Raw genomic sequence first — 15,667 nt, forward strand, 5'->3', positions numbered from 1 at the left:
ATGCAGAATTGACGCATACACCTCTACCCAATCAAGTTTCAGCCGATGGCGCCCCCTATGGTTTCATTCCATGTAACTGCACCCTGGGGCTGTTTACACCAATTTCAGGAGCATTTAATAAAAGGCTATATGCAAGCACAGACACACTTGTGCATTTCAGGTAAGCTAAGGTAGAGGGTTAATATTGGATTGGTGGTCGTTTGACACCTCTCACCTCATGATCCCACACCAAACGCCTCTCCGTCGGCACAATGCTTTTTTTATGCTAATCAAACACACATGTCACTTCCGCCCTTTTTCACACGCCATTTTGGATAGTATAGGTACTGGACCGGGTCGTATTGTTTAAGTGGATTGGGATTACGTTAATTGCTGTCAATTATACCGTTCTCGCGCGTCTTGTGTACTGTGCATCATCGCAAACGCAGCACGCGCTCGGCGGTTCACGTTCCTTCTTCTTCCAGGACCACCGTAGATAAGCACAGGCAGTGCTAGATGAGTTGCAGCAGCTCATTCCCGGCAAACAGACAGCTCTGGGTCGGCCCGTGACAGGAGTCGAGCTCCCTCTTTCGGCGTGGTGTGTCCGCCCGTGAAGCGGAGGACGAGGCGCTCAACTCGGTAGGCGGGAAAGTGACATTACGGGCTGCAGCTTGCGGGAGCACGGGCCAGGTAAACTCTCTCATCGTTGTGTGTTTTGGGAAAAGGAAACTGAATCCGAATCAACTAAGAGACCTGCTAATTCGCTTCTAAGACCCGGAGGAAAGCTGGAGGGAGTAAACCCGACCCTCAGGTGGAAAATGTAGCTAATTGATTGTGCCATAACTTACAGTTGAGCAGTTCTCTCAGGTCATGAATTAAAAATAAAGTTTTTATATGTTCTTACCGTTGGAACTGTACCTGAGGGTCTGGTAGCCGAATGGGGGTTATATCATTTACACAGACCCTAAATCAGACAAACTCACTCCAGTTTCACTATTAAAAATCCGTTTGCTATGACAGTTAGGCTAACTCATCACGAATAGCTCGCGCTGCACCGAATCAATTCTTAAAGGGACCTTCACCAAAAAAATAAAACCAATTATGTCATCGTTTATTCGACCCCATGTTGTTCTAAATCCATTTCTTTGATATACTAAATGAAATATTAGATGTTATATTAGTCAGAACGACAGTCAGCGTTCAGGTTTATTGCATGGGAAAAGATGCACTGAATGGTGACTGAGGCTGTCATTCTGCCTGACAGCTCCCTTTGTGTTTCACAGAAGAAAAGAAAGTCGTGTTTTTGGAACAACATGAGGGTGAATAAATTATTTGAATATGATTATTATTATATATTGGTGAACTGTCGCAGTTTTACAAATAACGAACCAAAGTTGGCGCTTACTGGATTTGATGGCGTTTGACATGTCAACAAGCCAAACAGTTCAACGTGTGACTGTTATTGGACTCTAATTGGTCAGTTGTTCTCCTCGTCAGTGTGTTGTCATTTACTTGTGTATTTGGTTTTCCTCTATGCAGTTGATGGTTGGTCTATGAATTGTCAGTGTGGACATTACTTTAGTATTTACCATTCTTGGTAGTTGTAGAATAGATGTAATTTAGCAAATAGCAATGCTTGGATTTATATATATATATATATATATATTCAGTTTTACTTTGGCAGTTGTAGCTGTGGTGTTGGGCCTTTGATGAACAGATGATGCTGAATGTATTTGACAGCATTATGTTTTTCTCATTAACACAGGGTTCATGTTTTTGGATATGGACGACCATAAGATAATTACAACGTGACAGATAACATATATTTTAATTTTCAGTTTTCTAAGTTGAGTTTTGCTGTGTACCAAGTCATCTGTATTCTAGGGGATCATCAAATAACCTCCACACTGCAGAAATGGCTTCCCATGCACTGGCCTCTGCTGTTGCCTCAACAGGAGGCGCCATTCCAGGGTTGTAATGCAGAAGCCTGCACGAAAAAGGGAGTGGAAAAAGGGCAGGCAGAACAGGGAGAGGCTTATATAACATGGAGGAAGAGCTGTTCTCTAGCGCCATCTACAAAGGATGGGAGAAAGTCAGCGAGGAGATGAGAAACGCCTAACCAAAGAGAGCCCCCATTCAGTGCCGAAGTGAAACTGCTGCTCTTTGTTCAAGCAGGGTGTACTGTGTGATGCTTGTCATCAGTGAGGCCAACAGCTGATGCAGGTTTTCCATGAAGACAGGTCAGATAGGTTCATGACCTTTGACCTCAGTTGATCTTTGACCTCATTTCTGAAGGCTGCAGTGGGCAGTTATTTAGCGTTGCGGTTGTGCATGTTTATTTATTCATTTACGATATATTTGTTAGAGCGCAGATCTACAGTGCTAATGCTGTAGAATGTTGGCCACAGATTTGTTGGATGTGTTTGTGTTTTTCAGTTGTGCCATCATATTTTGAAACAGTGCCATCCCAACCAGGAGTACATAGACATCATGCACTGAAGCACTTTTACCTACTTCATGTTTCATTTCAATTTTGCTTTGTTATTACTACATGTAAAACAGATATTATACATATGTAAAATATGTACACTGTAAAAAAAATAGTGTTGGCTTAACTTAAAATAAGGTAAATCATTTAAGTTGGTAAGTGCCTGATGAAGGTTATGAGACCGAAACGTTGCAATAGTGTGTGTGATTTTTCTTTTAGTTTTTTTTTTTTTTTTTTTTGGTTTAACTTAAAAAAAAAAAAGTAAGTAACCTGGTTGCCTTAATTTGAAGTTCATTGAAATTCAAAAAAATGAGTTAATACAATGTAGGAGATTGGTTTGATCAGCAGAAACTCAAAATATTGTGTTATCTGAACCACATAAATTATCTAAGTTGATTTGACAAAAGAAAAAATGTTGTGATAAATCACAAAAATATTTTTTTACAGTGTATATATACCATTCAAAAGTTTTGGGTCAGTAAGATTTAAAAAAGATTAAAGATTAATTAAAGAATTTTTTGAAATAAATTAATGCTTTTATTCAGCAAAGATGCATTCAATTGTGGGAGTAAAGGTGCATCAAAAGTGAGATTTAAGACATTTTTAATGTTAAAAAAAAAATCTATATAAAATAAATGCTGTACTTTTGACCTTTTTATTCATCAAACATTCCTGAAAAATAAAGTGTCATGGTTTCCACAAAAATATTAAGTAGCACAACTGTTTTCAACATTGATAATACTAAGAAATGTTTTTTGAGCAGCAAAAAGCTGATCAATCATGATAAGGCCCTTCTCAATCCATCTTTTAAAGTAGCATCCCAACTAGAGGGTAGAAACTCTGGGATATCTGCTATGATATGCTATTAGGGGGCAGCCCTTGTATTTTCTCTATATTGTATCTTGCTGCAAATTAGTTTCCAATGGTGAAATGTCTCATCTGAATGTCATTCATGTTTAAATTTGTTGGTGGTGGTGTCAGTGAAGTCATAAGACATTAAAAGTTGGAAAACACTGTTGTACAATAAGCGGTATTGTATAGTGTCAAAAGTAAGTTAGCTTTTTGCGTTTTGTGATAAGCAAGTTCATTTTCCAAGGCTGTGATGATGACTTAGAGAAAGAAACTGACTCATTTGTTGTGCTTTAGACCTTTTTCTCTCCTTTTGACCATTTCTCTGACATGAAGCTTGTGTTTATGGTCTGGATTAGGGTACAGTATTGATGGTCAGATTGATAGTGTCACAGTGAGATATTGGCATAATTGATATAACCAGTCAATGATTTTTTTTATTTTATTATTGTTCTCAATACAACAATACAAAATGTGTACCCATTTGTGATGGTAATAATATGATTTATTTCAGGTGACAGAATGTTTCAACTCCCAGTGAACAACCTCAGCAGTCTAAGGAGAGCTAGGAAAAATGTGAAAAAAGTGCTGGGTGACATTGGCTTGGACTTTTGCAGGGAGCACATTGATGTAAGTAATTTTGATGTTTGACTTATTAAATGTCTACATAGGCAAGGAAGTACTACATACTCACTATCATGGACCATATGATTCACAATAAGACAACACAAATTTTGTGTTTCCATTTTACATTCTGTGTCACAGTGGTACTATTTTTTACTAGGGATGCTCCGGTCAAGATTTTTGCAGCTGATACCGACTACCGATTTCTTGTCATCATGAGCGGCCAATCCCGATTGTTCAAACTTTATAAAAGTTCAGTTCAGTTCACATTTGCTTTTCAGTTTGCAATTGCTTTTCATAATACATATTGTTTCAAAGCATATTGTTTCTACATTACAATTTAGAGTGATATGTTATCAGAGGTCACTGTGTCCAAGTAATGTCCATATTTTGGAAATTTATAGGTCTAAGATTATACAAATCATGCAGTTAGGTAACATCATTATTAATTTAAGGAAGAAACAATGAGCTTGTTAAAGTACTTACTGCAAGTTGTGAACATAATGATTACAATACATAGAAAATTTTGCAGTGGTGCCAAGTAAGTGATATTTAGGTATAGTCAAGTACATGGTCTCATTTGATAGAAAACCGTTCAAATTTAGAAGAAAATAGATTTTGATCATGTTTGGAGGTTCTTATGTTACAACACTGAGAAAACCCCTGAAAAAGCCATGCAATTTATTATGTTATTATTCATGCTTGACATGATGACTATTAGAAAGTATGACAAGTCATAGAATTAGTTTTGGGCTTGTTCACAATCATGTCAACTGCATGTGGGTCAAATTTTGTGTTGATATGTTAAAGCAATCAAAAGTTATGGCATTTGGAACCAAGATAGCCTTTTTATCAAAAGTTTAAAAACCTCTAGTCTCCAAACAAGTGATCTGAGTATTTTACTGAACATAAGAACTACTTACATGTGTCAATGCCACAATAAAGCATAAAAATATTTATAATTACATAGAATAAGTACCAAGAATAAAAAAAAAAAACAGAATAAGTAACAAGTAATAAGATCCTGGTTGATGAGTGATCTTCCAGCACTGTTTCAGTTGTGCGCTCCTGTTCTATGGCACATGGTAAATCAAGACCTGTCAATCTGGTCGATCAATCCGAGTGCGCTCCAGCTATAAAACAGTGTCCAAATGTTCTATACACGTCGTCCCTAGTCATACCTGAGATTTAACTTTCAAGTGATGTTGGAAAACATGATATCACTATGTGAGGATTTTCTTAAGATCTCCACAACATTGTTGTATATGGGCTCATGTGAATCAAAATAACCTGCTCTAAATAACAATGTGTGGTTTTACTATGGTTTATGAAAGTTTGGCAAAGCTAAAAAGCAGAATGTGGCGCAATGGTATGTAATCTGTATACTGTTTACATGTGTGTGGGTGGCGACTTTTTACAGTTTTTAAATTGCGATTGTTTTGTGAGATCGGCCAAATTTAGTGACTACCGATCAAGGGTGTACTCACACTAGGCGATCTGAGCCGTGCTCGAGCACGTTTGACTCCCAAAGTCTGGTTCATTTGACTAGTAGTTTAGTTGGGCTGGGTACCAACTATAACTAATTGGACAGTATCAATTTTCAAGTTTCAATTAATTTAAATAATTTGAGTACATTTAGCTTTATAACAAGTCTGATTTTCTCCTTATCAATCACAATCACGCCAGGGCACGGTACATGGTAGGGCTGCACGATATATATACACTATATTGATGTGCGATGTCAAGTATAGGGATCATAGTTGATCGGTTCCTGTTTGATTAATTGCAAAGTTTAACCATCATAGAGTGAAAGTTTATCATTTGCATGTTTTTAAGTCCTGCCAGTTTAAACATCAAGCGCAAAAAGACTGGAACTTGTGCAGTGTTTTCTGTGCATGCAAACAGAGCCATGCAGACAGCACGTGAACACCGAATTCAGTTCTCTTTCTCTAAATTTGAATTTGAACGGACATGGGCACGAAAAATTAAGTCAAAATGCCTGTCTCGGAAAGTATCCTCGTAAACATAGTCGGTTATGAAAATAATTTTTGTAGCTTTAACAAATATATATTGTGTTAATTAATTATATTTAATTTATAAAGTGAAGGCTATGCAGTGTTATTTTACATTTGATTATTCAATGTACCGGAATACAGTTAGATTTACCTGAAAAACTTTCTTTGTTTTGTTGTATTTATCTATGCTTGTAATTTGTTTATTATTTTGATGATAAAAATAATTGCGCATTCCTACAAAATCACCTAGTCTATTCTAGAATGATTAATTCATTACCAATAGAGCTATTCAAATCATCTGGTGAAATTTTCATATCGCTATATATATATATATATATATATATATATATATATATATATATATATATATATATATATATATATATATATATATATATATATATATATATATATATATATATATATATATATAATATAGCGATATGAAAACAATATATATAATATATGCCGATACCGATCTGCGACCAATCGTCAACTCATTTTTACCATTTATCTTTTAATTTGATTTTTTTTTTTTTTTTTTTACGTTAACAGTACATTTCCTGCAAGCACATAGTGCAGTTTCTTTTGTTTGTAATGTAGGCCCAAGAAAACAGAGTTTTTTTTAGATTTGAGATTGACAGAAAAGCTGCCTGCCTTGTTTTTAAAAAAATTCAGTACTTTTGTTGCCTGATATAATTACTATGTCTGCTGTTATGGTGCGTTCAAGTCCTCCTGGGAAGTTCGGATTTACTAGGTGGGAAGTCGTGTTTACGACGGCAGGTGTGTTCAAGTCCCTTTCGTCAGAGTATGATTGCAGTGTACTTTCTCTTAATAAATTACACAAAAATAGAGCAAGGTTCTTAAACTCTACTTCTAGAAAATGAAGAACAAGGAATATGCAACAGGTGTGTTTTGCTTTTTTATGTTTTTAAATTAATTTATGAAGCCACTGTATACTTTATCGTTACATATTATATTGTTATTAGGGATGCACCAATACCACTTTTTCCAGATCGAGTCCGATACCGATACTTTCATTTTTGGTACTTGCTGATACGATACCGTATAACCGATACCTGTAATTTCACTGAATTTGTAATTTTTAAATATATTGGTAGAGAAACCAAAATAATATAAATCATATTAGTTGGCTTAATTTGTTCATCAAATAAATATTTCCTTCAGTTATTTTCATGCTTAATTGAGCCTGCTAAAATGCATTGTATGAGCTTCTGTTACTTTCACTCTTCATTCTATTGCTCTATCATATTGTATCTTTTATTTAATAGGATTTAGAATCTGTGTATCATTCGTTCAGTCGTTTTTTTTTTTATTTAATATTGAAAGTTGAAAAATGAGAAGTTCCTTTTTCATTTTTTCATTTTTTCCAAAAAAACAAGAATTCAGCTTGATTTTTCGTTTTTCGTTCTGAGGTAGAAAAATGAACAATATCGGCGGGCCGATATTATTGGCCGATATTAGGCATTTTCCAAACTATCGGTATCGGCATTTATAATGGCCGATAAATTAATATTTAAAAAATAAAATAAAAGCGGACGAAACACCCTTCAACCATGTTATGAGTGTTGGCGCTGCATAGTTTGTCCACCAGAGGGCACTATACAAGGAAGATCGCTAACATCAATGAGCTTGGAAATCACAATGAACTTATTCTGCCTAAATAAAGTAATGATTACTGTATTTATAACTAGCATATCTGTAGTTCCAGTCTCTGCATTGTAAAATGTAAGTTAGGTACGCGAGGAGTGAACATTTAGACATAGAGAAAAAGTATCAAACATAGCCTGTGCATAAAAGTTAGCTTTTCTTTTACACGTGTGTGAAATCCAAGTGTGCGTTGCTGACTTCGTTTAGCCGCAGCATTAACGAGTCACATAATGTATTTAGTGCATCACTAAGTAGTAGATTTTAGAAGGCAGGCAGCAAATGATGATTGAAAATGGTTTGTTGTAGCTTGATGACTAATAATACAGTCTGCCAAATGTCAATGTTATAAGCTACCTTATAATTACAATGTCAACTTGCTTATCTCTTTACCTGCACTCTTTTAATTCTATCCATCTATTCCATCAAGCTACAACAAACCATTTTCAAGTGAAACGCAGCGCTGTTTCACTTGGTCTAACATTACACTATCACACTAAACTGCATTTGAATGTGTTGAAATGAATGTGTTAGTTTGTCTGTATGAGACTAGCAGTAAGCTAGATCAACATTAGAATAACATACAGATCATATTCTGACATTTTATCATTGTTGAACTATAAAACATTGATTATTATGTAAATGTGCTCACCTGTTTAATAAAGTACATGTAGAAGCGGTCGAAGTCTCGGACATGGAGCTCTCGTTTATATACTGTCTATATGGGAGCTCTCGGCATCTCGAAAACACCGCGTTGATATTGATTCTCGTTTTAGTTCTCCTTTTTTTATCCAAAGTCTGCTTGCCATGGTCCATAATGTTTGAACGAAACAACAACAGCGTGCAAATCGACATTGCGAACTACAAAGTTGTCCGCGTCAGTCGCTTTGGTTACTATCAGACGGCTCTGGTTCATAGCTCTCGTTGCCATGGCAGCACGAGCGGAAACCAGGGACAACGCGGATATGACGGCATTGGTGGCGACAAAACGGAAATAAAGAAATGGGACATTATCGAATTAAATTACAAATTTCTCCTGGTTTGAAAGTTGTTGGAAATAGTCGGGATAATGTAAGTACACAACTAAAAAATATATATATAACATAGATATAGTGATTTTTGCTATTTTTAAAGCAAAAAGTTACATATTGTGCCATTAAATAACGACAAATAACTAATGTTAGGGAAATCTGTTCATGTTTTGTTACGCGTTTCTGGATTTTTTTTTTTTTATATATTTATCGGCCGATATATATCGGAATATCTGATTTTTAAAACCTCTTAAGTGTCACCGGCCCACCGGTGGGCCCAAAATCATTACATATTTAAAACAGTAATATTCTATAATAAACATAAATTAATCTTGACAAACTATATATCATTTGAAAGCTTACAAACTCTAGTTTTCATATTTGGTGAATGATTTCCAAAATAAATTAGAGAGGAGCTGTAATTTATCAATTTGCAACAAGAATATTTTCATATTCCTAAGGCGTGTTAAGACCTTTATTTTGAAATAGTAATGAACATGAAAAATCATGAAAGAATGGATGAAACCTCAGTTTGTTTTCATGCCAAGAGTTCAAAAGATATCATCCATTCAATTATTTTAGAAAAAAATATATTATTATGTTTTTAATAACACATATGGAAATGAAGGCGCCTTTATATGGGCAGTAATGGAGTCTGGTTGTCACCTAGTGAAAATGTTTGGTACTGCGCCCAAACAAAATCTCACTGAAAGCTCATTTTTTGAGATATCAACCTAAAATTTGAAACACAACTTAGTCAGATTTTTGGCTTTGATTTTCTAGCAGTTTTAGAGTCGGCCAGGTTTTAAAAATATATATTTTATATAAAATATGAATAATTAATTTTTTTACATTGTACATTTTCATAAACACAAACTTATATAACTTTTTTTTTGTTTCACTTTCTTAATTTATTTCACTTCAACAAAAATCTGCCAAATGTCTTCTTTAAAACAAGACCAATTTTATGTCTATACTCCAAAGCATTCTTTAATTACAACCATTTAAAGTCGAAATGTGCATTTTCATGTATATTTAAAAAAAGGGGGGTGACACTTAAAGGGTTAAATCACAAAATATTTGTATCGGTATCGGCCTTAAAAATCCTTTATCGGTCGGGCTCTAATTTAAAGTTTTTTTGCTGATAAAAATTAAGCAACATTGTGGAATGCAGTTTGATAATTCCTTATTCTTTTTGGCTATTTGCGAATGCTTCCTCTTTTAATCAAGACATCAATTCTAAAATAATTGTTTAGCTTTATCACCCAGTCCTACATGTGAACCGGTTCTAACACTAATCATGTGTACTTGATTTGCAGTGTCTGTTTTTTTTTCTCAGTACTTTTATTGTTTCTACACCTTTCTCTCTTTTGCACTGAAGTACATGTACAAAAGTATATGATACAATTCTTCTAAAATACTTGATATGGTCTTAATCTTTATTGTATTGAGACAACCATATAAATTCTTTTTCACTCTTTATTTTTATTTTTCCCATACAGGACTATAAGGACTTTGTTCCCAATGAGTTCTACATTAAAAACACTGCATGGGACGATGTGTGTATGTGGGATCCTTCAATGACCAAATCACAAGTGAGTAGTATCTTAAGTGTTACTTAAAGAAAGGAAAATAATATTTTGTCTGTTTGTTTTTGAGCACATCTAAATTTTTCCTTACCCATTTGTCTTCTGTCTTCTTAGGACTACCGCTCAAAGCCTTTCTGTTGTTCAGGATGTACATTCTCCTCCAAGTTTTTCTCTGCCTACAAGAGTCACTTTCGTAATGTGCACAGTGAGGACTTTGAAAACCGCATTCTCCTGAACTGCCCCTATTGCACTTACAATGGGAACAAAAAGACTTTGGAGACACACATTAGACTGTTTCATATGCCCAATGTGGTGCGCCAGAATGTTGGAGGACCTCAGGGAGCAGGGGTTGGTTTGAAAGATGGTGCTCGACTGGATAAGACACGTGATAATATAGAGCAAGCAGTGTACTACTGCAAGAAATGCACTTACAGAGACCCACTATATAATGTGGTGCGAAGGCATATCTACCGGGAACATTTTCAACACGTAGCGGCACCGTACTTGGTGAGGCCTGGTGAGAAAATAACACCACCCAATGGGACAACAGCAGGCTCTGGTACAGGGAGCAATGCTGATTCTGGTGGTGCCAACAGTACGAGCACAGCCATCCACTGCAAACGGTGCCTCTTTGTACCCCGTACCTATGAAGCCCTCGTGCAGCATGTCATTGAGGACCATGAGCGCATTGGTTATCAAGTTACTGCCATGATTGGACACACCAATGTAGTGGTACCTCGGGCGAAGCCTGTGATTATGGTGTCCCCTAAAGCTCAGGGTGATAAGGGCCTCATTGGTGTAATGCCAAAGGGTACAGTAGTGACCGGGGTACGGCCTTTATCCACTCAGCAGCTGAGCCGAATTGTCATTCCTAAAGGAAGTTTGAACTCAAGTGGTCTCCTGTCAGGTGTTCACCTGAAACAGGGGGCATTTGGTCTGAAGCCAGGGACTACACAATCCTTGACCATCGGAGGACAACAGGTTCAGCTCTCAATCCCACAGCAGTCTCAAACAAGCAAACCACAGCTTTCTGCTAGTCTCCGCAGTTCGGTTTCTGCATCTGCATCTGCATCCACTTCCATACTAAAGATCCCTCAGCTGAACTCTCGAGTTCAGGCAGCAGCTACTACGGTGTCGTCTGTTACGTCCAAGAAGGGCAACTCTGTCATCGGCACATCTTACACTCAGAAATGGAAGATCTGCACCATCTGCAATGAGCTCTTTCCAGAAAACGTGTATAGTTCTCATTTTGAAAAGGAGCACAAAGCAGAAAAGGTACCGGCGGTGGCCAACTACATCATGAAAATTCACAACTTCACCAGTAAATGCTTATACTGCAACCGTTACTTACCCAGCGACACGCTTCTTAACCACATGTTGATACATGGCTTATCTTGCCCGCACTGCAGGGCCACATTCAATGATGTGGAAAAAATGGTGACGCACATGCGAGGGGTACATCCCAACGAATCCGTCGGGCCACGGACAGACTCCCCACTTACTTTTGACCTCACGCTTCAGCAGGGAAATCCCAAGAATGTCCAGCTGATCGTCACCACATATAACATGCGGGATGCCCCAGAAGAGTCTGTGGCATTCCATGCCCAAAACAACGCATTACCACCATCATTGCAGGGGAACAAACAGGTTACCACACAAGTCCCAAAGATACCCTCAGATGCCTCAGACGCCATCCCAGCTAAGGCTACACCTCAAGCGGCTGTACCTTATAAGAAGGATGTAGGCAAAACACTTTGTCCTCTTTGCTTCTCAATTCTTAAGGGGCCCATCTCAGATTCTCTAGCTCACCACTTGCGTGACCGCCATCAAGTTATACAAACGGTTCATCCTGTGGAGAAGAAGTTGACTTACAAGTGTATCCATTGCCTTGGCGTCTACACTAGTAACATGACTGCTTCCACTATCACTTTGCATCTAGTGCACTGCCGGGGTGTCAGCAAAACTCAGAACGGCCGGCCTGCTCCTTCTGCAAGAGTTGCACAGGCCCAGGGGGCTGGTCTTAAACGGGCAGGTTTAGCAAATTTAGACCAAACTGAGCCAAAGCGAAGAAAATCCGGAACCGATGACCAGACTGGTCATAGCCCACCACTTTCAACTGACAAACAAGACGACCCTGTAGTCTTTGCCTTGGACCCGAAGGGTTACGAGAATGAGTCCTACGAGACACGAAAAGCTTTCCTCACTCAGTACTTCAACAGGCAGCCTTACCCCACTCGCCAAGAGGTGGAGAAGCTTGCGTCAAGTCTCTGGCTTTGGAAATCTGACATTGCGAGTCACTTCTCAAATCGAAGGAGGAGATGCATGCTGAATTGTGAAACGTTAAACACTCGGGTCCTGCTGGGATTTAAAATGCAAGACATTGTAGATTTGCATCAGCCTATTAACTTTGACTCAAAATGCTATTTCGAGAACCATAAACATGACCATAAAAGACGAACTACTAAGTATCGCATAGGCCGATCTGCAAATGCCATTCGCTTTCGGCAAAGAGCTACAACCAATGGTGACCTGCAGCAGAAGCATGGGACGCTAACAAGAGGTTCCGCCAAAGCCTCGCTTTACTCAAATGGTCAAAAGGCCATCATAGGGAGCAACTGCAATGATTCAATGAAGAGCACCTTAAAACCTGGAGCGCTTGCCAATTCTGAACCAATTGCTGTCGACTCGGACAGCGATAATGAGGTGAATGCGCAAAATGCTAGTCTAAACGCACAGTCGCTTAGTGAGGAACCAGAGACAAATGATAAAGGGGATGGCAGTGACTCTGACATCCAGGAGGATGCCCACAGCGAAAACGGCTATGTGTCGAAAGACTTTTTAAATGAAACAAGGCAACAAAAGGGCGAATGTCAGTCAGGTATCACAAACAAGCTTGAACAATCAGAGACTCAATTAACCAAGCAACAGGTCTGATTTCTGGACAGGGTTAATGCACATGTATACTTTTGCTGTACTTTGATGTACACCAACAATGCTGCCTCATTGAACTTCTGAATCTGGACCTTGGTTACCTTACAGATGGTAACTATAAGGATCTGCTTTTCCCTCAACACCTAAAGCCATTTGAGAAAGGCAAAAAAAAGTCATGTTTTACAGTTTGAAGTATGAAGATGAATGCAAATTGTTTGATTGGGAAGCTGGGGTTGACCTCCTCAGGATAGGCAAAGAAAACCCTCAACATTCACCAAACAATACATGATTTGCCTTCAGTTTGTTTCTTTAACACCTAGAAACATAACCATACTTGTTCATGTTCATTCAGCCGCTATTGTGGCTAAAGGAGTGATTATTAGAACCAACAGGTATTATTACATTTTATGTTATCCTATAGCATTGGTAAGTGTATATTTGTACAGTCTTTTAGATATGTCTAAGGAGATGTGTAGGTGTACTCAATGATAAAAAAAAAAGATTTGCTATACTTTTTGTGCTCATACTTAACGTTTATATGCTCTACATTGGTTCACATAGACAATGGATGTGGCTTCGGTGGCTGTTTTTCCCGTTTACTTTTATTAACAAAAGTATAGCATTTTGTAAAAAAAAAAATATCCAAGTATAAATAATGCAAAATAAAAGAACCTAATCCCTTGCTTTTGTTTTGCCTGTTTATAATTGAAGCATAATTCTTTATAAATATATTCACCATCCTGTAACTTGTGTTTTGCTTCCAGAGCAGCTTTCCATATATCCACATCTGCCCTAACGTAAGAGTATTTGGCATTTAAATTGACCACTGTAGCATTGTGCTAAGTAGACTAGCCTGTGTTTGGTTCAGCCTCCGCTGACTGCTATATTTTTCTTTTTATAGCAGTTACACTTTTCTTTTTTAATTTCCTCCAGCTGGACTCTGTTGTGACCTGGGGTCCAGAATGAGCATCTCTGTTCAGTCCAACTTTCTGTATGTTTAAAATTTGTAACTTTCAGTTATGTTGTTTTTCTTTTGTTTATCCCCTTTATTCTATTTTTCTTTATCACTGCAAGCATTTCTAAACAATAAAGTGCTGTATTGTCCATCTCACAATGCTTCTAACCCTGGTCAGTCTCTATCATCTTTTTCTTTTTCTACTTCTCTTTGACCTTCTGTTTTGCTGGTTTGGACTGCTGCAAACTACACATTTCAGGGTTACATTTTTTTGTGAACTAATGGAAAGTATGATGTATAATATTCAATATTCTCTCTAAAAAGTTGTGTAGGTTGGCCTGATAATTTGAGTAACACTGTTCTTAACCTCAACCTATAACACTTCATAACCCAATTCTCTGATCTCGCTTTTCTTCATTTGCTTGGGCACAGTTTGTAAGGGAGTTGCATATTTTAGTTATTAGAACTTGAGACTTTATGGACTAAAAATACAGTAATGGAGATTTAATTACATTAAAAAAAAACAGCATAGGTTGCATGTGTTCACTTATCTAAGAATAACTTTTGCTTAACACGTCTTCATAAGTCAACATAAAATATGGTTCGCAACCTATTTTATCACTGTAATATAGCATTTCTAAGTAGGATATATACTGGTTTGCTAAAAAGGGTCTTTTAAAGGGATGGTTCAGAGTAATTTCAACCTAGGATCCTGACCTCGAGCCAACCCTTGGTTTTTTTCCCTTGGTCGAACATTATTAAAGCTTATTTAGAGATATCAGCTGAAAGGCTTAGTGCAGGTGCTTATGGATCCAAAGTTGTAATAATGCCCGGAATGGTACCAAACTTCTACAGTAGTACAAGTAGGTTCTGTACTTATAAAACGAGGCATTGGAATGTTTGTAAGTACATCAGGAGTTTATTTAAATAACACTTGCCTGAAGGCTAATGCTACCACTAACCCGGACGTCGAGGTCACTTCTGTGATTTGGGAAAAGCCCATAAAAGTCCTGGCAGAAAGCGATGCATAAGGATGTAGTGTACCGACGTCCAGTTCCAGGAATGCACAAATATTTTGTTGGTAGTACCAGTTTGCAACAATTATTAGTTAACACTAAGTTGTCAACACTTTTCAAAGGACTTTTACAGGCTTTTCCCAAATCACGTAAGTGACCTCAACGTCTGGGTTAGCGGTAGCATAAGCCATCAGGCAAGTGTTATTTAAATAAACTCCTGATGTATTAACAAACTTTCCAATGCCTCGTTTTATGAGTACAGAACCTATTTGTACTACTGTAGAAGTTTGGTACCATTCCGGGCATTGTTAGTGGGGTAATTTACGAGATACAACCTTGGATCCATTAGCGCCTGCACTAAGCCATTCGGCTGATATCTCTAAATAAGCTCTAACTTTAATAACGTTCGACCGAGCCCATGGTTCAAAGGACCCTAGGTTGAAATTACTCCGAACCATCCCTTTAATGACAAGTGGAAAGAGGGAACAGGTTGAAAAACAGAGAGGCTTTTACTTTACACAC

The 15,667-nt window shown here is 37.5% G+C and overlaps 1 protein-coding gene across 1 annotated transcript; it reads left to right on the forward strand.

The window, feature by feature from the left end:
• The first annotated feature begins 287 nt into the window (after positions 1–287).
• Positions 288–14,302, forward strand: adnpb (activity-dependent neuroprotector homeobox b). Its single transcript, XM_081386482.1, has 4 exons — positions 288–669; positions 3,831–3,946; positions 10,157–10,249; positions 10,358–14,302. The coding sequence occupies exons 2-4, from the start codon at positions 3,839–3,841 to the stop codon at positions 13,175–13,177; spliced, it is 3,021 nt and encodes a 1,006-aa protein (XP_081242608.1). The 5' UTR covers positions 288–669; positions 3,831–3,838; the 3' UTR covers positions 13,178–14,302.
• Positions 14,303–15,667: the final 1,365 nt, after the last annotated feature.

This window comes from Scardinius erythrophthalmus, assembly GCF_964197995.2.
Source record: "Scardinius erythrophthalmus genome assembly, chromosome: 15".
Classification (NCBI taxonomy): Eukaryota; Metazoa; Chordata; class Actinopteri; order Cypriniformes; family Leuciscidae; genus Scardinius; species Scardinius erythrophthalmus.

Excerpts from the sequence above, each read along its gene's own strand:
- adnpb (XM_081386482.1), top strand. The coding sequence starts at position 3,839 with ATGTTTCAACTCCCAGTGAACAACCTCAGCAGTCTAAGGAGAGCTAGG. Across the intron at positions 3,947-10,156 it reads TTTGCAGGGAGCACATTGAT|GACTATAAGGACTTTGTTCC; the intron begins GTAAGTAATTTT and ends TTTCCCATACAG. Across the intron at positions 10,250-10,357 it reads CTTCAATGACCAAATCACAA|GACTACCGCTCAAAGCCTTT; the intron begins GTGAGTAGTATC and ends CTGTCTTCTTAG.